This window comes from Tenrec ecaudatus, chromosome X (genome assembly GCF_050624435.1).
Source record: "Tenrec ecaudatus isolate mTenEca1 chromosome X, mTenEca1.hap1, whole genome shotgun sequence".
In the NCBI taxonomy this organism is placed as follows: domain Eukaryota; kingdom Metazoa; phylum Chordata; class Mammalia; order Afrosoricida; family Tenrecidae; genus Tenrec; species Tenrec ecaudatus.
In genome coordinates this window covers 151,775,415-151,799,176 of record NC_134548.1, presented here as the reverse complement: position 1 = coordinate 151,799,176, position 23,762 = coordinate 151,775,415, and the positions used below count along the sequence as shown (strand labels likewise).

At 42.1% G+C, this 23,762-nt stretch overlaps 1 protein-coding gene across 4 annotated transcripts in view; it reads right to left on the bottom strand.

The window, feature by feature from the left end:
• The window catches only part of SLC9A6 (solute carrier family 9 member A6), a 56,999-nt gene that overhangs the window by 17,129 nt on the left and 16,108 nt on the right, over positions 1-23,762 (bottom strand). For all 4 annotated transcript variants that reach the window (XM_075539575.1, XM_075539574.1, XM_075539576.1 and 1 more), the window contains 5 exons: positions 23,126-23,231; positions 8,548-8,694; positions 6,774-6,874; positions 6,209-6,297; positions 5,281-5,394 (listed from right to left, as the gene is read on the bottom strand). In XM_075539575.1, coding sequence (XP_075395690.1) covers positions 5,281-5,394; positions 6,209-6,297; positions 6,774-6,874; positions 8,548-8,694; positions 23,126-23,231 — 557 coding nt within the window. The remainder of the gene's footprint in view (positions 1-5,280; positions 5,395-6,208; positions 6,298-6,773; positions 6,875-8,547; positions 8,695-23,125; positions 23,232-23,762) is intronic.

Sequence of the window (23,762 nt, the reverse complement as noted above, 5' to 3'; positions counted from 1 at the left end):
CTACCATAGTGGAGATTCATTAATTGAACAGAAACATATTTAAATCTCTATTTTAAAAAAGTATAGAATAATTAACCCATTTTAATCCTTCAAAGAAAAGGGAAGCTCAACCACCTACCACCAGAATTCACACTAGTCCTGACATGTCCCACTGAGTCTCTGCTTCCACTTGCTGCAATGGAGAGGCTTCAACTAAAAACCCAAAGTACTATCTCTTCCTCTAGTCAAAACAGATAGCAAGCTAGCAAGAGTCCAGCTTCTGCCACTCCATTTTCTAAAAGGAAAATCGGATATTGAAAACAAGTTATCTATAATTTTTAACAAAACAATTAAAAGACAATACAAGCTAAGATCATATCACTGTTTGCAATTTAGACACACACATACTTCCCCAATGCAGGGGGGATGAAGCTGATCTAAGTATCTAGAGATGGGTGGAGTCTTTGGTGCTGGAGGCAAAAAGAAGTACACATAAACATTGTGTGCTAGCTGCTAAAAGTTCTTTCCCTCAGAGATGTATAGGCAATGCTTGTATACTGGAAGTGAACAATTAAGGAAAGGGGTGGCGGATGGTGGGAGCCAGGCTTCTCACTGTTGGAGCGGACTTTACAGATCAGCAAGGAGAAAAGGCTAAAATGATCCCGGTGGTAACGCACACGGAGAGAGAAGTGGTACACACTCCTGGTTAAGCACTGTTAACAGTACAGATGGCTAGCTAGAGCTGTTTATAGCCGTGCACATATACACAGGCCGCTCTATGTACTCTTCCTCAGCTGAGAGGGCCGATAAGCAATGACACTCCAGTTGTAAAGAGCAAGCCTAGGGTTCTTGGAGAAATGGCAGGGGCAGAGACTATGTGAGATTAACCTGAACAATCTTGTAGGGCCGGAAAGTAAGGAGTGCTTTACAGCAACAAACTTCAAAATAAAAACCGTAATGATGGGGTATGTCAAAGGAATGAAAAGAGTCCTAATGGCTATAGCTAGAACAATCGGCGCAACAACCTAGGGTTGTATGGAGTTATAAGCCAAAGCATAAAATATTCATGAATTTACACTGAGATCAAAAATTGAATAAAACAACAGGTGGGAAAAAAAGACAAAATTCCCAAGCAGAAGTAGTTCCAACATGGTATGTCGATACTAGCTCCCTTAAGTGTGAGATATCCAGAGTGTGGGTCCTGGAGAAACAAGTGAGCTCATAGTAACAATCCCTGACAAACACTACCTTAGCCAGGTGTAGAAGCTATCAACATCAGTAGGATTGTATCCTTGATAGGATGTGATGAGAATGGTACTTCACACCTCTGTGGTCTTCCTACTTATAATCATAGTCTAATTATGAGAAAAACATCATACAGCTTTCAAGTAAAGGGCATTCTATACTACACCTGACTGGATCTCCTGAAGACTCTACAAAAAGGCAAGTGTGAGAAGTGGGTCCAGCCAAGAGGAGCCTAAAGAGACATGCAGCCCAACTGTAATGTGGTATCTTGCATGGGATTGTGTAACCAAAAAAAGACATCCGGTAAAACCAAAAGAACATCTGAATAAAGGACAGTATATTATTAAGCGATGTTAACAAAGGAAGCTGGGTGTTGGGTGTATGGGAGCCCACAACTTTTCTATAAAACTATTATAAGAAAAGTATATTAACATAGAGATTCCCTTAAAAAAGGATGGCGGTGACAAAATGTGGGAACAGCAACTAATAGTTATCCCTACTTTCTAGTCCCCCTTTCTTCTTAGAGTTTTATCTGTTAAAGAACATAGTTCCCAACCTCCTTTGCAAGTAGGTACAATCAATGCGATGCCAAGTGGAAGTATTGGGCACATCTTCCTTAAAGGAAATTAGGAGTCATGGTAGTGAGCCCCATTAGATGTAAGAACAAGGAGCTTAGGACCCTGATGACATCACTTCACACTTTTACATGACAAGGAATTTTCCATCTTGCTGCCACATCTGGTCAATTTGAGTCTTTTTCACATGAAACCAAACCTAGGGTCTAACTAACAGTCGGAAAAAGAACACCTCTCTCCTATTAACAGTTCATTGTCATGGTAGGAGTTTAACAGGAAGAACATCTATTCCTAATAGACTCAGAAACCTAGAGAAAGTATTTAGCTTTATTTCTGGCTTATGTATATATGCATTCATACATACATAGTATGTGTGTATACATACACACACATGCCCTGAGGGCATAGTGGTTACACATTGGGCTGTGATCCACAGGTCCAAAGTTTGAAACCACCAGCCCACTCTGTGGGAGAAAGACAGGGCTTTCTACTGCCATAAACAGTTAGTCTCAGAAACTCTCAGAGGCAGATCTACTCTGTCCTGTAGGGTGGCTATGAGTCGGCACTGACCTGATGGCAGTGAGTTAAGTGTCTCTAGTTCTACAAGCCATTTATTTGACTGTTCAAAATCTCTCAAAAAATAGCAGGATATGAAGTTACTGATTTCATGGTAGTCCTCCGGTTCCTTTTCTTCTTCTTCTTGTTAGGTATCATTGAGTAGGTTCCGACTCATAGAAACCCTATGTACAACAGAAAGAAACACTGCCCGGTCCTGCGCCACCCTCACAATTGTTCCTATGTTTGAGGCTACCGATGCAGCCATGGTGTCCATCTATCTCATGCTCTTATTAGTAGGACTTTATCTTTTATTTGTCTCGAGTTCATTTCCAGAATAAGACTCTGCAGAATGGCATTTCAGTAATACCACATTTTATAACAAAGATTCTACTTCACATTTAATTAAAATATATTTGTGCTAATCCTTTTGGCAGAATATTTATTCTGAGGTGGTCTTTTTTCCATTTTCTTTTGACAATCTCTAATTCAGGCATTCCTCTCTCTGAACATAATCTCTCTTTCCACGTTCCTTGCTTGCTTTTCCTACTTTGATCATTTTCCTAGCTCATGGAAACTTGTCCAAGGATCATTCTAGTTTTTCCTCACACAACCATCCTTTCTTTGCTTCCCTTCTTACCTATCATTGTTTGCAGATATCCTTTTAAATGCGCTAAGGTCGCTTGCCTCTCTGTTTTACATTGACAGGGAGCTGTCAGAGTTTCAGGGCAGATTCAGAAGAGGACATGGAACAAGGGATATCAATGCTGATGCCAGAAGGATCTGGCTGAAAGCAGACGATATCAGAAAGATGCTTACTTGTGTTTTACTGACTATGCCAAGGCTTTCGACTGTGGGGATCATAGCAAACTATGAACAGCCTTGAGAAGAATGGGAATTCCAGAACACCTGATTGTGCTCAGATGGAACTTGTACATGGATTGAGAGGCAGTTGTGCAAACAGAACAAGGAATACTGCATGGTTTAAAATCAAGAAAGGTGTGTGTCGAGGTTGTATCCCCTCACCATACTTATTCAAGCTGTATGCTGAGCACAGTATCAGAGAAGCTGGATTATATGAAGAATGCAGCATCAGGATTGGAAGAAGGTTTATTAACAACCTGTAATATGCAGATGACACAACCTTGCTTGTTGAAAGTGAGGAGGACTTGAAGAGCTTGCTAATAAAGGATTGCCGCTTTTGGTATGGATCCTAACCTACTGTAAAAAAAAAAACAAAACAACCAAAATCATCCCAACTGGAGCAATAAGTCACATAACGATAAATGGAAAAATATGGATGTTGTCAAAGATTCCATCAGGCTTGGGTCCACAATCATTGCCCATGGAAGCAGCAGTCAAGAGATCAAACAATGCACTGCATTGGGTCATTCTGCAGCACAAGACCTTTTTAGAGTTGAAAAGCAAAGATTTTACTTTGCGGACTAAGGTACACCCAACTTAAGACATGGTATTCTCCATTGCATCACTTGCACGCAAAAGTTGGCCACTGAATAAGGAATACCAAAGGTACCCAAATTATGGTGCTGGCAAAGAATAGTGAAAGTGCCAATGGACTGCCAAAAGAAGAAATACATCTGTCTTGAAAGAAGCACAACCAGAATGCTCCTTAGAGGCAAGGATGGCAAGACTGTCTCACATACTTTGGACATACTGTCAGGAGAGATCAGTCCCTGGAGAAGGACACTGTGCCTGGTAAACTAGAACGGCAGTGAAAACCAGGAAACCTTTCGGCAAGATGGAATGACACAGTGGCTACAATAATGCCCTAAAACATAAGAGCAATTGTGAGGACACAGCATAGGACTGGGAGGTGTTACCCTCTATTCTACATAGGGTCGATATGCATCAGAACCAACCCCAACCCCACATCACCTAACAACGGCTCTGTTTTCACTGCATCCATTTGACCAAACTCCAATCCTGCAGGGAACCTATGTTTTTTCTCCATGCTCACAGTTAACACTTGTGGACAAAGTCATGCAACAGGACAGATTGAGTCTACTGTTCATATTTAGTCCCCAAACTCAAGCAAGTGCCCCAGACTGCTCAGTAATCCCCTTGCATTTCTTTGGTCAACTCATTTTTCCATTCTTCAATAATTCACAAACTTCTTGTTGCCTCAAAACTCATCCTTATCACCTATGGAAGCCAGTCTTCAAGATGGTCATCCACTGTTGGACTTTGACCAGATTATACCAGAAGTGATGACAGTGTGTCACTTCCATCTTGATGTTCTCTCTTCTATCTCAGCTCCTTCTGGGAGAAGCCATGTAGTGAGAAACCCCATGGAAAACTCTACATGAAAAGGAACTGGTGCCTCCTGCCAATAGCCATGGGAATAGCTTGGAATGGATCCTCCAGTCCGACAAGTCTTCAGAAATTATCTCTTCACCAGGCTGGCATTTCATATACCCAGCTTTTCCATGTCAGCTGTTTTCTTCGTTTTTAGACTCAATTTGCTCATGGACGTGGGGAGGGGGATAAGAAAGAGAAAAGAGAGACCAGAGACAGAGATAGAGAGAAACAAGAGCAGCCTTGTTCAACCTCTCACCATCTTTTAACTATTTTAGGGTAATTTGTTACATAATAGATAACCGATAGACAGATTGCTCCCTAGTATCCCTTCTCTTTTTTAATAGGGGACAGCAGTTTTCTCTTTAGGGGCTGGTGGGACAGTAGATATCTGTCATTTCAATCTGTCAATATTAGTTATACAATAAGCAAAATTGACCGTCTAGTATTTTGAGAACAGAAAACCAAGAGGGTAACATCCTTTGGTTTAAGCACAGGAAAACTGTGACATATTTCGATGTAGTCTTAACACCCATGCCACTCCTTCATAAGACATGAATATTTCCATTTTCACAGATGTTTTCTAAAGCGATTGCACAGTAAAGGATACAAATGCTCCTACTATAAATGTTGGGTTAAAGACATGGTTCTGGAAGGTGAACAGTGTCAGCCCCATGTAGGAGAAGATGAAATTCTCTGCCAAGAAATTGAGAAGCTCAAACAACTGAAACAAAATGTAAAAGGTTAGTCCAGTAACCAAATGGAATTGCATCATTTGAAAACACGAGTCTTACTAAGATAATGAAACAGACACATCACCTAAGTAAAATTCGTGTAATCCACAAGAACCAATCTCACTGCTGTGGAGTTAATTCTGACCCATAGTAAACCTCCAAGGTAGAGTGGAACTGCCCCATAGGGTGTCCAAGGGTGTCATTTTTACAGGAGTAGAAAGCCTCATCTTTTTCCACAGAGCGGCTGGTGGTTTCAAACTGCTGACCTTGTGGTTAGCAGTTCAAAGAACAACCACTACAGCACCAGGGCTCCTCAATAGTCCTCTTAGAAGCCATTAACTTGGGAAAACACGACACAGAAACAGAAGAGAATTGACTATAGCAGCCATCCTTATAAGAGCTCCTGGCTACTTGCCTGACTCCTCATCCATTCTAAAAGCAGGCAGCCTCCAACTAGCCTGCCCCGCCTATTTCTAGAGCTGAAGGACAAGGAGCTGCAATGAGGAAACCATGATTTAAATAGATCAAAGATTATTAACAAAATTCACTGCCCTCGAGTCAATTCTGATTCATAGTGACCCTATGGGCAGAGTAGAACTGCCCCTGGGGGTTACAGAGGCTGTGAATCTTTAAGGGAGCAGAAAGAGTAGCTGGTGGGTTTGAACTATTAACATCATAGCATCCCAATGCAAAATCACTCTGCCACCAGGGCTCCTCAAAGATTATTTGGGGACATTAAAATATAACATATTTCTGTAATGCCAAGAGAAAAAGGTGATTCACAAAGGAACAAGTTTCTCTTACCTGCTTAGTTCTATGCTGAGACTCTGTGGACAAGTTATTGTATGTATAATGTGCTTGTGTGATGCCACAAAACAACACTGCAACCACACCTAGAAAAGAGAAAATTAAGTTCCAAGTACGTATCCAAGGGCAGCTCCCAACTTGTTTAACTGCAGGTCCTCATTTTAAAAGAAGTAAAGTTCTGTGCTTAAAGGTTCATCTTCAGACTCCCTTTGTTGAGAGGAACCAGCGATGAGAAACATCTTATCTTCCTCAGTGAATCCATACATCCCACAGTGAGTGTGCTCACTTACTAGTAGAGTTTGTCTACTTGGCCAGCAAGGGATTGACGAAGCCACTTCACATGAGGGTTAAAAACATAGATAGGTTCCCAAACTTAGTTAGCCCACCATCCCTTTTCCAGAAAAACAACTCAGCGCCCCTCTGGCAACTAAAACCTTTCATACAACAACCCCCAATCCAGGATCAAGTGTAGGTATCTGCTTTGGCAGGCTTCCACCCCAGGAGAGGTTATTGCCCACGTTGGGAAACCCTGGTTTAAAATCATAAAGAAAAAGTAACCTACCTGTGAAACCCCACGCTTCAGCCAAGAGAAAGGTGCTCCAGGACATTAAGAAGAACAAGCCGGTCTCCAACAACTGGAACTCCCGTAATTTGGTGAACTTTGTTACGTAAGACTGTTAAGGTTGCTAACAAGAACCCATAATACAGAAGTGGGGCTACAAAAATAACAGCAAGGCCTCTATAAAAACAAGAGGTGGAGTAGGTAGTCTCTAGTTGTCCTCTTGTCCTCCCACCCACAGAAAAAAAGAATCACAGAATGAGGAGGCACCAAAATTAAGCAACCCAAAGCAAGACAGTGTAGCCCTAATTACAGCAGTTTGTGTTGATAAAAACAAACAAAACACAAATGCCACGCAGTTTTACTTCTCTCTCAGGCCCCCATGACGTGGGGCATTTCAAGAGGAAGAAACTGAAGCACTTCATCCACTAGGACTAGTCTTAAGTATTTGTTTGCAGCAGCTTTGTTAGACACGTGCCTGACAAAGTCACTCCTTGTGAGGGTTTAACATCAGAGAAAGTGCAATCTCCCTGTTCCTTTCTCTGTGACACATCTCAGGTGAGAATCTAGAGTCAGTCTAATGAACTGTCCCATTATAAAATGACTAACAAGACACACCTACTCCCAGGGAGCATGGGCGGCAGTGAGGAAGTAGCATTCTCTGGCCTGGCTCCTGTTCCTGCTTCAGACTTCGTTCCCCTGCCCTTTGGGCTTCAGTTCACCTAGCAAAGTCCATAAGACCATTATCTTCTGCCACAAGGCAAACTTAGAAAGCCTGTCAGGTATTTGCTTTATATAACAGTGTTTTAGAAGTGTAGAGTTGGAGCCTCTGTGGAGCCCAGGGGACACCGGGTAAGCCTTGAACTGCTAACCTCAAAGTTGGCAGTTCAAAATCCACCAGGTGCTCCATGGGAGAGAGTTGAGGCTCTAAGCTCCTGTAATGATTTACAACATTACCAACCCTATATATGAGCACTATTGAGTCTCCAGGACAGTGGGTTTAGCTGGGATTTAGAACTCATCCAGTATCAATCACCTTCCCACACCCTGCCCTCCCCTCACTTTCTTACACACATGGAGGTGAAGTGTAAACAGCAAACAAAGAGGTGAAGTATAAACAGCAAACAAGTCTGTGTTAACCACTCTAGCCTGAGCTCCAGGAGGGCAGGGGCCATGTGTAAGTTGTGATCTTTGAATACCCAGCACCTACTATAGCCTTTGGCATAAGACTAGCTCTCAGGAAAAAGTTCCTGAAAGAATGCAAGAATGACTGGTTCAATATTTCTAAGAGTTGCTCAGCAGCAGTGATGGGACTACAACCTAGGTCCCTTTAGCTCCCAGCTCAGGGCTCCAGCGCAGAAGAGTTGAAGTTGGGGAGACCTAAGATGGACTCCCATATATCTCAACCCAGTTGCTGCATTTTGTTCCTCTGGCACCAACTTTGTCCTGGTACCCCCGAACAGTCCTGTAAAGCAAATAGCAAGACTGCCAGGCTGACCAGGAGCACAGAACTGTCTCGACCTTTATGTGAATTCAACCTACAACCTTGAACTGCACTCCAGAAGGGCCACTGCATCTCATTGGACTTGTACAGCTAAAGCTCTAGGGCACTGAGCCCTATGCAAAAGTGACACTTGTTCATTTACTTGGTAACTATTATTGCCTGTTTTCCAACATGGTTATAGGGTTAATAAGTATAAAACAATCCCAATTATGGAATGACCATGGCATTCAATGACTTCACTGGGTGAATACAGAAAGACCAATGCAACCAAAGGATATTAAAGCCGTCACCACTCCAGTAGCAGCCCCCATTGCAAAGGATCCACTGAAGATTCCAAGGAAAATCCCAATAGACTTGAACATGGCTGTCACATCAAAGGTGTGGCTGTTGTCTCCAGCTGGCTGGTAGGCCACTATCGAGCTACAAAAGAGAGAATGTTCTTACATGTAGAAGTATCTTTCACATTAAAAACAATTACCGTACTTCATATAGTACTTGCCAGGTGACATTAGAGAAAGAAAGAAAACTTCCATTCAAAATGGCTGAAATACACTAAAGTTTCTCCCTCCCAGCTCCTTCCGAGCAACCAGCCAGCACGGAAACTCAGCATTTACAGGTCTATTATATGACCTGTAAAGGCTGAATCTTTTCTACCCCAGCCCTCCACCCGCCCCGCATCCTCAAGATGCTGTAAAGTATGACAAGGGAGCTTCAAAAGTTTGTGGAAATGGAATGAAAGGATAATGGAATTTTCCCAAGAACCTTTTGAAGCCCCCTTATATTCTTCTGTGACTCTTTATGACTTACCAGTGATTGAGTATGTCAGCCCGGGAAGCCCTGACATACAATGGAAACAAACTAATGTCGAATTCCATTTATTTCCAGCAGAGGTCTAAAAGTATATAAGGAACATCTTACAATATATCATCTCGTCAGTCTGCTTTTCTTATGGAAAGAACTGTGATGATTGACGAACTTTGTCAACCTTTAGCCTAGTATCTCTTCTCTCACTGACAGACTTTTGTCGAGAGTTAACAGGGGCTTGGAAAGCCTTCAAGGAATTGAAATCCACTTAACAGCACTTCTTGTCTCCTCAACTGGATCTTCTACCACAAACTTTGGGAAGAAGTCTCTCTGAACCAATCCAGGGTAAGCAATTACAGGCCACACTCTCTGTACTGAATGCATGGTCCACACATAGTCTGTAAAAACATCTTTGATCACTGCCAGTAGCAGGTCTCTGGGCAATAGTGCTTATCATGACCAAATTCGTTCTTGACTTAGTTCAAGGAGTTCCTCCGTTTAACAAGTCCTGACTCAAAAGACACTAGACAAGTCATGTTAAAAAAAGAGAAGGAAAATTGGAAATCTAAAATACCATGAATTCTATTTGTAGTGACTACAATGTTTTTCCCTAGTTAAAGGCCAAAAAATGTGCTCATTATTCCATGTTCAGGGGACCTGCTGGTGCAGTGGGCTACATAATGAACTGCTAAATACAAGACTAGTGATTCAAAACCACCAGCTACTCTGCTGGAGAAAGGAGGCTTTCTGCTCCCATTAGTAGTTAAGACTCACAAACTCATGGCCATCAAGTCGTTTCTGACTCATAGTGAACCTGTAAATAAAGGTAGAACTGCCCCTGCGGGGTTCAGGGCGTAGAAAGCCTCATCTTTCTCCCACAGGGAAGCTGGTGATTTTGAACTGCTGACCTTGTGGTTAGCAGCCAAACTCATAACCACTATACCACCAGTGCTCCTGTTATCATCTCATAAATTCACAGGAACAGTTCTACCCTATCCGATAGGGTCGCTACAAGTCAAAAGTTGACTGGATGGCAGCGAGTGAGTGGTACCGTGTTCACCGATTTCCTTTCATATTTTTGCTAGTTTAAGTAAAACAAACAAATCAACGAATCACTAAGACCAAGTTAAAATTTCCCAACCTGTATCTAGGAGCCCTGATGGCATAGTGGGTAACACATTTTGATGTTAACCACAAGGTCAGCAGTTTGAACCCACCAGCTGCTCTGTAAGAGGAAAATGAGCCTTTCTACTCCATTAAAGAATTACAGTCCCAGAAATCCATGGGAGCAGTTCTACTTGGTCCTATAGGGTCACTATGAGTCAGAATTGAGTCAGTGGCAATGAGTTTGGGTTTGGAGTAGCAGCTAGCTGGAGAAAAGAAAAGATTATCAACAACCTTCTTTCTCCCTGAGAAACAGACTGTTCTTATATAACATCCTTTAAAACACATCAAGAGCAAATGAAAGTTGATGATAGGCATAATGCTGAGCCCCCCAGCTAGCAACCTATTAGCTCCACTCCATTAACACACATACACAGCTAACAATTTCCCTCTTGGGATATACCCTGGATATAATCCTTCTCACATTAGCGTATGTAATGAAATAGCGGATCCCCTCTCCATCCCGAATGGCACTCTGTATCAATCTTAGGAGAAATGAGAAAAGAGTCAAAGGGTTTTCTAGATTGCTTCATTCTTTCATAGAATCCTCCTTGAGAAAGGCTGTAATAGAAGGACGAATGCTGCTCTCTGTGAGAAATACCAGAGAAAAGGCATGATCTTATTTTCCTTCATTAGAAAAAAAAACAACTTCATATTGTAAATTTGATGTACGTTCACAGCAGCTCATTAATTTTACGTTCAACAGCTCGTACACAATTTGCTTTCTCTCTTTCATTGCAGTCTCCACAAAATAACAACTCCTACTCCATTCCCTTTCGTGTTCCCTGTTTCCAATCCTGTTTCTTATCTACCCTTCTGAAATTTAAAGTTGGGTAAATGCTATCCTTTTGGTCTCAAATGGCTATTATTTGGAAGCATGGGTGCCTCTCTAGTGTTATTGGTCCCTTTGTAGAAATAGTTATTATTTGACTAAAAATTGAGCCATGGGGATGAGTTCATTTCCAGACCGGAAGGTGACTAAGGGCCAAAGCCTCTGGGTGCCACCAGTCTCTATCTAGTAAGCTTTTATGATTTTGAATCTTGCTCCAGATTTTTACTCCCACTCTAACCCAGGATCTTCTAATGCAGTGGTTCTCAACCTTCCTCATGCTGTGACCCTTTCATACAGTTCCTCATGTTGTGGTGACCCCCCCAACCATAAAATTATTTTCATTGCTACTTCATCACTGTCATTTTGCTACTGTTATGAACAGGGCAACCCCTGTGAAAGGGTCGCTTAACCCCCCAAAGGGGTTGCAACCCACAGGTTGAGAATCGCTGTTCTAATATGTTCCCTTTCACGTATTTTGACTGGTCTAATGGTTCAATGTCTTAGTTGTCTTCACATGTCTTTGATTTTCATCAGGCTTGTTTCCTCCAGACAGGGAGACACCAATAGCTGCACCTTAAATGGCGGTTCACAAGTTCTGAAGACCTTAGTCGCTACTCACTAAAGTAAGATATAGAACATTGTCTTTGCGAACTATGTTAGAGATTTAACAGATTTATTCTTTTTTTGGTGGTGGTGGTATTTATTCTTTTTTTAACAGATTTAATCTTTACCAATACTGATGTGTACACACTCAAGTTCAAAATCTAATATTTTTGCCTGAAACATGCTTCAATTGCTCTTTGAAGTTGCAAGAAGGAGGCTATTTCACTGTGAAATTGTCATTACTACCTGTGGTAATTACATAATCTAGTGTCAGCTGTCAAAAAGGTCATAGCCAATAAGACCTCTGTGTGAGCATGGCCTTCTCCTGAGGATTCTGGGAGCTCTGGTATTTCCTCTCTGCTCAATCCTTGAGAGACGCTCTACTGACAAGACACATGGCACTATGCTGATAGATCCCATACCCTAGGAACTGGAGGAGTCACATGGAGACCCCTGACAGCAATGGGATGCTTTCACCACCACTAGATCCATAAGACTTTACACCCACCGGCCTGTGATCTTCCTGAATTTGGTGTCATTGCATGTGTTTTGTGAGCCCGAAGAGGACTTTATAGAGTAGTATCAGACATACAGGCTACTAACTGACTTATGGGCTTGATCTGGACTGGGCTGAGGATGTTATCTCAATATCCAATTGCTCTTGTATATGAAGCTCTTTCCTATACACATCAGTGTTTATGGATTTGTTTCTCTAGTCTATACCCAGATTAACACTCTACCAAAAGCAATCTATAGCTACACTGTAATGTCCACCCAGATTCCAACACATCATTCTTTAAAGAGATGGTAAAACTAAAACTAATCACCAACTTTATACAGAAAGAAAAGAGACTTTGGATAACCAAAGCACTACTAAAGAAGAACAAAGTAGGAGGTCTCCCACTTCCCATTCTCATTCTCAAAACCTACAAAACAGCCTGGTACTGGTACGACAGACACATAGGCAGAAAGACTAAGAACCCAGAAGGGAATTCATCCACCTATGGAGAGCTGATCTTTCACAAAGGGCTCAAACTCATTAAACTGGGAAGAGACAGTCACTTTCACAAATGGTGCTGACAAAAGTAGATACCCGTTTGCTGAAGAATGAAACCCGGATCCGTGCCTTACTCCATATATAAAAATGAACTCAATATGGGTCAAAGACCTAAATACAAAATGTAGAAATATAAAAAACATCAATTAAGAAAAGGGACAAACTTAGGAGCCCAATTACATAGCATAAATAAATGAGATATCTCTTAAAAATTACACATATTATGTGTATCAACAGATTTTATCCAAAAAAAGTAAAAAGGGAAACCACAGGCTGGGGGGAGGGGGCAGAAATGGCAGTGACAAGTCAAACCAAGGGACGAATCCCTAAAATTTATAGAAAACTTCAACACCTTAACAAGAAAAAGTCAAATAATCCAATTAAAAAAACAGGCAGACAAGGGCTCAAGTAGAAAATGTTTTGGAAGTGCAGAGTAGAGACCCAAGGCCCAAGTGTCGGCCACTGGAGATCCCCTCATAGAGGGGGGGTTTAGGAGAGGAGATGGTTCAGTCAGGGTGCAAGGTAGTACCGACGAAGAGCACAGCTTTCCCCCAGATCCTGGATGCTTCCTCCCCCCAACTACCATGATCCGAATTCTACCTTGCAGGGCTGGATAGGGCAGAGGTTGTACACTGGTACATATGAGGGCTAGAGGCACAGGGAATCCAGGGTGGATGATACCTTCAGGACCAAGGGTGTGAGGGGCGATGCTGGGAGAGTGTATGGTGAGTGGGTCGGAAAGGGGGAACTGATTACAAGGATCTACATGTGACCTCTTCCCTGGGAGAGGGACAGCAGAGAAGGGGGGGAAGGGAGACTCCGGATAGGGCAAGATATGACAAAATAACGATGTATAAATTACCAAGGGCACATGAGGGAGGGGGGAGTGGAGAGGGAGTGGGAAAAAAAGAGGACCTGATGCAAAGGGCTTAAGTGGAGAGCAAATGCTTTGAGAATGATTGGAGCAGGGAATGTATGGATGTGCTTTATACAATTGATGTATGTATATGTATGGATTGTGATAAGAGTTGTATGAGCCCCTAATAAAACGTTTTAAAAAAAGAAAATGTTTTGGAAATGATGATGACAACATATGTACAAATATGCTTGATACAATTGATGTATGGAATGTTTTAAGAGCCGTAAGAGTCCCCAATAAAATGATTAGAAAAAAATGGGCAGAGGAAATGAACAGATAGATATGTCACCAAAGGCAGCATTCGGGTAACCAACAAACACTTAAAGGAAACTACTCACGATCTTTAGCCATTAGAAATGCAAGTGAGAACAATGAGATATCACCTCATCCCGGCATTAGCAGCAAAGTTAATAACAAATGTTGATGCGGGTACAGAGACTGTAACCCTTATACACGGTTGGCAGGGCTGTAAAACCATGCAAGTACTATGGAAAGCAATATGACACATCTTCAAAATTTGGGAACAGAAATACCCTATGACCTTCGACTTGGTATACATCCCAGAGAAATAAGAGCCACATAGGAATATAAATGCACCCTCTTGCTCATTGCAGCAGTAGTCACAATAGCAAAAAGACAGAAACAACCCCTTAAATGCCCATCAGTGGAAGAATACAAAACCAAATTTGGTATATACACATAATGCAATACTACACAACATTAAAGAACAATCATCAATCTTTAAAACATGAATGAACTTGGAGGACATTATGCTGAGTGAAATTAGCCAAGCTCAAAGGGACAAATACTGTATGAGACCACTACTGTAAAATGTCAAGAAATGCTTCCACATTAAAAGAAATATTCTTGAGTGGTTATCAGGGGTGGGAAGGCAAGTTACTGGTAGACACATAAACTTGGGTTAAGAAGAAAGCAGAGGAAACAACAAGAGGAAAGTCAGCAAAAATAATGAAAGCAGGAGAAGATGCTAGCAGAAGTATAAGAGTTAAAGGTGACAGGGGTCAATATTGTTATACACACAGTCCTACACTAATGGTGATCTACGATTATGAGTAGCTGTATAGTTGAGGGGGAGGGAGACTAGAAGTAGACCCACTGAGACATAAATAGGGTTGACAGAGGCGCTCTGCTGCAAATACAACCATGAATATGTGGAACACATAGGGACCAAAGTTATGAGCACTTGAACATTATAACCTTGAGGGAATGAGACACAAGGCCCGGGGGCTCAGGACACTAAAGTCACCCCTGGAGTCTCACGGAACATCAAGGTCAACTGGCGTAACACAGTCCACAAAGATAATGCCGTACATTTTGCTTTGGTGAGTAGTGACTTGGACTTTTACACCATCTAACGTGCAACCATTGGTCTCTGCCTGTCTAAAGGGAAATTAGAATGAAAAAGTTCACCTGTACATGAAATCCAGGATAGATAAGTCGACAGAAACAGTAACTAGATTAAGGGCTCCTTGGGGTATGGCAGGGGGGTTTAGGGGAATAGGGAGGTAAGAATGATAAGTAAAAGAACAAAACAATGCTCTAAGACTGACTGTAGTGATGATTGCACAACTCTTCTTCATGTGACTGAACTATTAAATTGTAGGGTATGTGAATTACGTGCCAAGAAACCTGCTAAAAAGAAACATTGGTGTACAGAAAGAAAAATAATAAAAAACATCAACGATGCCAGAAAACACACAACCAGTTTAATGGACTATGGGTCATGAGAGGTACTGGATAGTGCCTGGCTACCATATTTGAAGGACCTGGATAGAGTGGAAGACTTAGGTGGAACAAAACTGAAAATCATAAGAGATCAAGCTTAGTGGTCAAACCCCAAATCTATGGCCCTTAATCATCCTTCAGGTCTGGAAAAGTTTATACCACTGGGGCTCAATTTCCAACTAAACAATAGGCAGGTCTATAAGGTGAACAGTGAAATTAGGGATGTACGAACACCTTAGGACAGTGGTTCCCAACCTTCCAAAGGCCGTGACCCTTTAATACAGTGCCTCATGTTGTGGTGACCCCCAACCATTAAATTATTTTTGTTGCTACTTCATAACTGTAATTTTGCTATTGCAATGAATCACCATGTAAATATCTGATATGCAGGATGTATTTTCACTGTATCAAACTGAACATAAATTAAAGCATAGTGATTAATCACAAAAACAATATGTAATCATATATTGTGAAATGTTTCTTTCTAATGACAAATAAATGAAATTTTGTATTGAAGCATGGTGTAGCATGGGTAACACTCTTCACATGGGGAACTCATTTGTGGGCGTATCTGCATGTGGGCTGACCCACCTGGAGATGGATAGAGGAGCGGTATCTCGGTTCCTAAGACCATTGGAAATATGTGTTTTCCGATGGTCTTAGGTGACCCCTGTGAAAGGGTCATTCGACCCCAAAAAGCATCGCAACCCACAGGTTGAGATCCGCAGGCTTAGGATCATCAACCACATGTGATCAAAAGGGCAGCACTGCCGCAAGGACAAAGTTCAGAAAGGTTAGTCAAGGAGGAGAAATGGAAACAGGGAACACAGGGAGGAAGTGGGTACAGTCGGTACATTCAATCAATGAGATGAAACAAACTGTGCATGGAATTGTTACATGGAAAACTTACCTACTCTAAAAACCATCATCAATTCACAGTTTAATCCCCCCCCCACACACAAAGGAGGTTACTGTATTAATGGAAAAGCTAAGGCGCAGGGCACATCAGCTTCACGTAGGACCAGAACATAGATTTTCTGACTCTTAAGTCAGTTAAGGCAAAAGGAGTCCTTGTTTTGTAGTGGGCTAACCAGCTAACCACAAGGTTGGCAGTCCACACCCACCAGTCGTTGTGTCGGAGAAAGATGAAGGTGGCTGCTTCCATGGTCTCAGAACCCACAAGGAGCAGTTCTACTCTGTCCTACTGGCTTGATAAGAGCTGGAATCAATTAGATGGCAAAGGGGTTTCTGTTTGTTTGTTTGAACCCATTAAGGAAAAAAAATGGTAATAATATGATTAAGTAAGATAATAATTTGCCAGGACAGAGAATTGATGCTCAAAGCAACTGCCTTTAATGTATTCTCTTCACTTGGCAACACTGGTAAATTCACAATAATCTCTGTAGCCTCATTTTTTTAATAACACGCAAGTTACAATATTCATTTCTTCCTCACCTCAAATAACATAAAACGTCTATTTTCCATCAATTGTTAGTCTTTAGGTGTTTATTTCTTAAGGTAAATTTACAATAGCTATAAGCAACTACAACAAATTGTGACAACATGAGAGGGTATATTTACGTACACTGCATTCATATAAAAAGCTCTAGTCTTCTGGGTATTTACACACACAAACACACACACACACACACACACACAAATTAAGGAATTAGTGTACCAGTCATCTAAGAAAAATAATTTCCCACTTTGCAGAAAGACGATCAGGTTACACAAACCAGAGTCCAAACCAAAATCAAACTAACTGCCATGTATTCAATTTGGACTGACAGTGACCCTCAAGACGGTACAACTGCCTGCTGTGGGATGCCAGGACTGTAACTCTTTACAAGAACAGGAAAGCCTCGTCTTTCTCCCGTGGAGCGGCTGGTGGTTTCAAGCTGTGGACCCTGTGGTTAGTAGCCCAATTCATAACCATTACATCACCACGCCTCCTACAAACCAGAGTCACTGACTTATTATTACTCTTATAATTCTGAAAACCAAAAACCCATTGCCATTGAGAAAATTCTATCTCATAACCGCCCTATACAATAATTAGCAAATTGAAAATTAAGGACTTTTTTAAATGAGAGAAAATATTAAGGACTTTTCATTCTCATAAAAAGTTCTTGTATGGATATTTGTTTTGTAGGAATGGGTAGGCAAGACTAAGTTCCTCAGACCCATTTTTCCACCTGCAAAAACTATCTACTAACATATTATGGTGTAGTGGGTTATGAGTTATGCTGCTAACTATTAGGCACTCGGTTCAAATCTACCAGCCATTCTACAGGAGACAGATGAGGCTTTCTGCTCTCACAAAGATTTATATATATCCACACAGGCAGGTCTATTCTGTCCTAGAGCGTCACTATGAATTGGACGACTCAATGACAAGTGAGGAAGAGAACATGCATTGTAATTTTTATAAGTGTGTGAATCTATTGCTGATTTCAACAATTGTCTTCAGTACAGAGTATATTATTTAACACTTCTAAAGGTTAAAACAGCTTTTCTGAAATACTAAATAAGAGTAATATTAAATGAACCACAATGAGATATTTCTGAACGAAAACATTAACAAAAATGAAAAAAATGTTTCGCAAAAGTTTCATTGGTGAAGCTCTGAGGAGACAGGCATTCCCACATTTATGTCACTGGCTAAAATGCAGAATGATTTCATTCCTTTGACAGGCTAGCGAGCAGTACCTAACAAAACCATCAATGTATTGACCCTTTAATCTAGCCATATTTCTTCTTAGAACTCATCTTATCAATATACCTATGCAGCAAGGAAAGTTCTATGTTAATTGCCAGACTGCCGTTTGGATATGTGACCCCCTTGAAGAAAATCAGCACCTGGCGGCAAATCCTTATATGAATATTCGCTCATATTCACTTATATTTGAAGCCACAGTTTCTCTCCGCCTTTGGATGGATATTGACATGTGCATGCTCTCGATTCTCTTTAGGCGTTTTGTTTGCTAACCTTTCTTCATCCCCTGTCTACATACATGCATACTTTTAACTTTAATGCTTTCTTCAAACACACACACAGACACACTTAAAGCCATATGTGATTTGACTATATGGGCAAGAGATGGAGGAGATGAAGACTAAGAACATGACTATATATCTTGTTTTATTCTTTAGTGTTTTAAGCCAAGTGAATATAATATCTAGTCTCCAAAAGTACCTTTAACTTAAAAATAAAATGTTTTAAAAGAATAGAGAATCACATGCATAGTACAACCAAAGCTAAACAAAATACTATGCACAGAACAAAGAGTAAAAAAGAAAAGCCTAGTAATCGTCTTGAGGCAGCAGAACTACATACCATTTTTTCCTTCCCTTCATTTTCCAATTTATAAAGTATGAGGGGCAGTCAAACAGTACAACAAAACCCCAGAAACCTTTGTCAAACACAAATAACAAAATTTGAAGCTGTTGGTCCTCAGCATATCCTCCACCTAAATCTAACACTTCTGAAGTCAGTGTTTCTGTTTCCCTAACGCTCTCCGCCAGGCCAGCCCACTCCATGCTCCACCAAAATTCTGCACTCTTCGATTTACACTACACCACAACGGTAGCTTTGGCTTCTTTGAAAGTCTCAAATCATATGCTTTTTAAATGTTCTTTGAGTTTCGAGAAGTCTGGAGGGCTGTAGGATGGACGGGGTTAAGGTCTCCCAAGGAAATTCTCAGAGGACAGCACTTGTTACCATCAAAGAATGAACGGGTGCATTATCAAGATAGAAAAAAAATGTCTTGGTACAACTTTCCTGACCTTTTTCTTAGCAATGAAATGTTCCGTTTCTTGAAAAATATCTTTATGGCCAATAAATATATGAGAAAGTGCTCGAAGTCCCTTGCCATAAGAGAAATGCAAATCAAAACAACCATGAGATACCACCTAACACCCCTGAGGCTAGCCCAGATCAGTAAATCAGAGAGCAACAAGTGTTGGAGGGGCTGTGGTGAAATAGGAACCCTCCTCCACTGCTGGTGGTCGTGCAGATTTGTACAGACACTGTGGAAAGCAATCTGGCGATACCTAAAGAAAATGGAAATTGATCTACCTTACGACCCAGCCATCCCTCTACTGGGCATATACCCGGTTGAAGCAGCAAATAAAACACGACCAGTCATATGCGCTCCAATGTTTATTGCGGCACAATTCACAATAGCAAAGACTTGGAAACAGCCTAAGTTTCCATCGATAGACGAGTGGATTAGCAAACTTTGGCACATACACACAATGGAGTATTATGCAGCACTAAAAAGCACCGATGAGCACATGAAACACGTTATTTCATGGGAAGAGCTGGAAGGAATTATGTTAAGCGAGGTAAGCCAGACCCAAAGGGACAGGTACAACATGAGTCCCCTGAGGTAAGTACAATCAGCATGACAGAAATGGGGCATTAATCCACCCAAGGGGAGGGTATGGTTTATATCTCCACAGGGAAAGTGGGACCAGACTTCAACCCAGTGTCGCAAGGTGTGAATGCAATATCCCGGCGTGGAGGAGGGAACCGGTGGAGAGGTCTGGGAGGCTGGCCCCAGCACCATAAATTACGTGGATTCCTGCCCCTCCCCCAAAAAGTATTTGTTCCAAAGGACGACATTGACTCTGCAGCTATGGGAGATGGACATATTTGATCAGAGCACACGGGAGCAGATGAAGGGGCAGGAGGAGAGAGTGGAGCACAGCCTGGCCCACCAGGCCGTGATGATGATGTTCCTGAGTAGAGCAGCCAGTCCACAGAGAGAACCACATGGCTGGCCCTACTATGAGACATGATGCCCCTCAGTGACTAAGGGCGATACAGGGGACAGCACAGGAGACACAGTGTGGGAATTGCACCTGACATGATCCCACCACACCGAGGCAAATCACTGGGGGAGTGCAGCGGAACAGCAAGGGAATGGAGTGGCAAGGTCCCCAGGGAATGCTGAAAGTGGACTTTGGGGCCAGGGCGTGGTGCCCCAACAGACTGGGCTGGAAAACGCTCCTAAGGGCCAGCAAAGATCCCTGAACTAACTACAAGCTTTTCTCTTGTGAACTGTTTTGTTCTGTTCTTTTTCAGTGGTTTGTTTTGGTTGTTTTGTTGTCTGGTTGTATACTGTTGCTTTGTGTTCCTTTGTCTAGTTTTCGTGCATGTTAGTGACTCCACAGGTCTGTCTGAATAGGACAGGCTGGATGAACTATCTGGATGAAAAACAACAGGACCGACAGTTCCGGGGGGACTTGGGGTGGGGGGGTAGGGGGGGTAAGGAAGTGGTGTTAACAAACCCAGGGACAAGGGAAAATCATGGGACCCCAAATGGTAGAGAAGGGGGAGTGGCAGGCCTGGTGGGAAATGATCAAGGGTAAGGTTGCTTAGAGAAGAGGTATACTCTAGCCCAGGTGGCGATGAAGCATGGTAGTAGGGCAGGAGGAAGGTCAAGGGAGATGGAGGAAAGAGCTAGGAGTCAAAGGGCATTCATGGAGGTCTAGACAAAGACTTGTACATGCAAATATATATAGGAGGTTGGGGAAATAGATCTTTTTGTCTATATTTATAGGTCAAGTATTAAGGTGGCGGAAGGACCTTGGGCCTCTACTCAAACACTCCCTCTATGCATGAATACCTTCTTTTATTAAATTGGAACTCTATGATGCTCACTCTCCCGACACAACGGCTGGAGCCAAAGTGGGTGAACAAGTAAATGTGGTGAAGAAAGCTGATGGTGCCCGGCTATCAAAAGAGATAGTGACTGGGGTCTTAAAGGCTTGAAGATAAACAAGCGGCCATCTAGCTCAGAAGCAACAAAGTCCACATGGAAGAACACACCAGCCTGTGTGATCGAGTGGTCCCAAAGGGATCAGTTACCAGGCATCAAAGAACAAAAAATCATATCATTGACTGCACACCTCCATGATAGGATCGCTGAAGACAAATGGGTGCACAAGCAAATGTGGTGAAGAAAGCTGATGGTGCCCGGCTATCAAAAGAGATAGTGTCTGGGGTCTTAAAGGCTTGAAGGTGAACAAGCGGCCATCTCGCTCAGAAGCAAATAAGCCCACATGGAAGAAGCACACCGGCCAGTGCGATCACGAGGTGCCCAAGGGACCAGATATAAGGCAACATGCAAAAAAAAAAATAAGTGTGTGTATGTATGTGTATATATGTGTATATGTATATATGTATGTGTATATATATATTATATTAAATGAAGGGGGAAGTGCAGAGTGGAGACCCAAGGCCCAAGTGTCGGCCAATAGAGATCCCCTCATAGAGGGGCTTAGGAGAGGAGATGGGTTAATTAGGGTGTGAGGTAGTATCGATGAAGAACACAGCTTTCCCCCAGATCCTGGATGCTTCCTCCCCCCAACTACCATGATCCGAGTTCTACCTTGCAGGGCAGGATAGGACAGAGGCTGTACACTGGTACATATGAGGGTTGGAGGTACAGGGAATCCAGGGTGGATGATACCTTCAGGACCAAGGGCGTGAGGGACGATGCTGGGAGAGTGGAGGGTGAGTGGGTTGGAAAGGGGGAACTGATTACAAGGATCCACATGTGACCTCTTCCCTGGGAGAGGGACAGCAGAGAAGGGGGGAAGGGAGACCCCGGATAGGGCAAGATATGACAAAATAACGAGGTATAAATTACCAAGGGCATATGAGGGAGGGGGGAAAGGGGAGGGAGGGGGGGAAAAAAAGAAGAGGACCTGATGCAAGGGGCTTAAGTGGAGAGCAAATGCCTTGAGAATGATTGGGGCAGGGAATGTATGGATGTGCTTTATACAATTGATGTATGTATATGTATGGATTGTGGTAAGAGTTGTTTGAGTCCCTAATAAAATGTAAAAGAAGAAAAGAGAAAAAAATGATTAGGGCAAAGACTGTACAGATGTGCTTTATACAATTGATGTATGTATATGTATGAACTGTGAAAAGAATTGTATCAGCCCCAATAAATTGTTAAAAAAAAAAAAGAAAAATATCTTTTTAGTAAGCCCCTACTGCCAGAGTGTTCCTTAGAGGCAAGGATGGCAAGACTTTGTCTTACATTACTTTGGTGTCAGGAGAGGCCTGTCCCTGGAGAAAGACATCTTGTTGGTAAAGTGAATGGGCCGCAAAAAAGAAGATACCCTGACATGATGGATGATGGATTGACACAAAATAGCTACAATAGACTCAAGCAGGGAAACAAGTATGAGGACGGTGCAGGACCGGGCAGTGTTTGGTTCTGTTGTGCATAGGGTCACTATGGGTCAGAACTGACTGGACGGCACCTAGCAACAACAAGCCCCTGTGATTCTCCTGTGTCCTTTGAGAAAAATCGATCCAGATGAAACCTTTGGAATCCCAAAACACAGCCTCCATCACCTCCATCACTTCTGATCTGGCTGCTCTACTTTTCATTTCATTGGCCCAGCAGATCCCCTCAGAAATCAGTTTTACTTAGACCTGATTTTGAAGGGACCCGAACAAGCCTGACAAGTGTATTTCTGAGAGAACCGATCACAGAGACGGGTGCAACCATGTTTTGTTTGGACATGTAGGAACTAGGGCCCTAGCAGCAATTCTTTGTAGCTTTCCCCGTGGGGATATTTCTTCCAGAGAGAAATAAACTCATTTGTCCAAATGTTTCCTTACTATAGACTTCATTAAGTGGTTTCCCGTTCCTTGTACACTAACACTACGCAAACTGGATGATAGGAAAACCAAACTTACGAAGATAGCACTATGGCCACAGCATCGTTGAGGACACTCTCACCAAAAAGGAGTGCGTAGAGCTCCACATCGACTTGAAGCTCGTGGAAGATGGCAAGCACAGTCACTGGCAAGTTAGAAAGAGGCAGACGTTACAAAAGTGAAGCAATTCCCTCGACAGACAATGGCAATAGTTATTTGCAATTCCATTTCTTCCTCTTAGAAACAAGCCCCAGTAAACATTCTGTTACCACATTAAAGATTTAGTAATTTTATATCTGTGTTTTTCTTGTCGCTAGCTCCATTTCTTCTCTCTGAGGGACAGCTGGCAATGAGGCTAACATTCTCCATACAAATGCTAACAATCCTCATTGTTTTACATTTCTTTTCCTGGCATAAGAGCTCAGGATTGCTTTCAGAAACAGGTAACCATTAATCTTGATGATGAACTGTTTTCTGCTGAAAACTATTTTTTTAAACTTGGAACCTTATAACTCACTGCTATCTGACTTGCAAATTTCAAGAACAGTTTAGCAGAGAGACGGTAGAAATGAGAACATACGTTTATAGCTAAAACACCAGGGAGCTTCAAGAAGTTTGTAGGAACGCGGACTTAAAAGATAATGGAATTTCCCCATGAACAGTTTGAAGCCCTGTC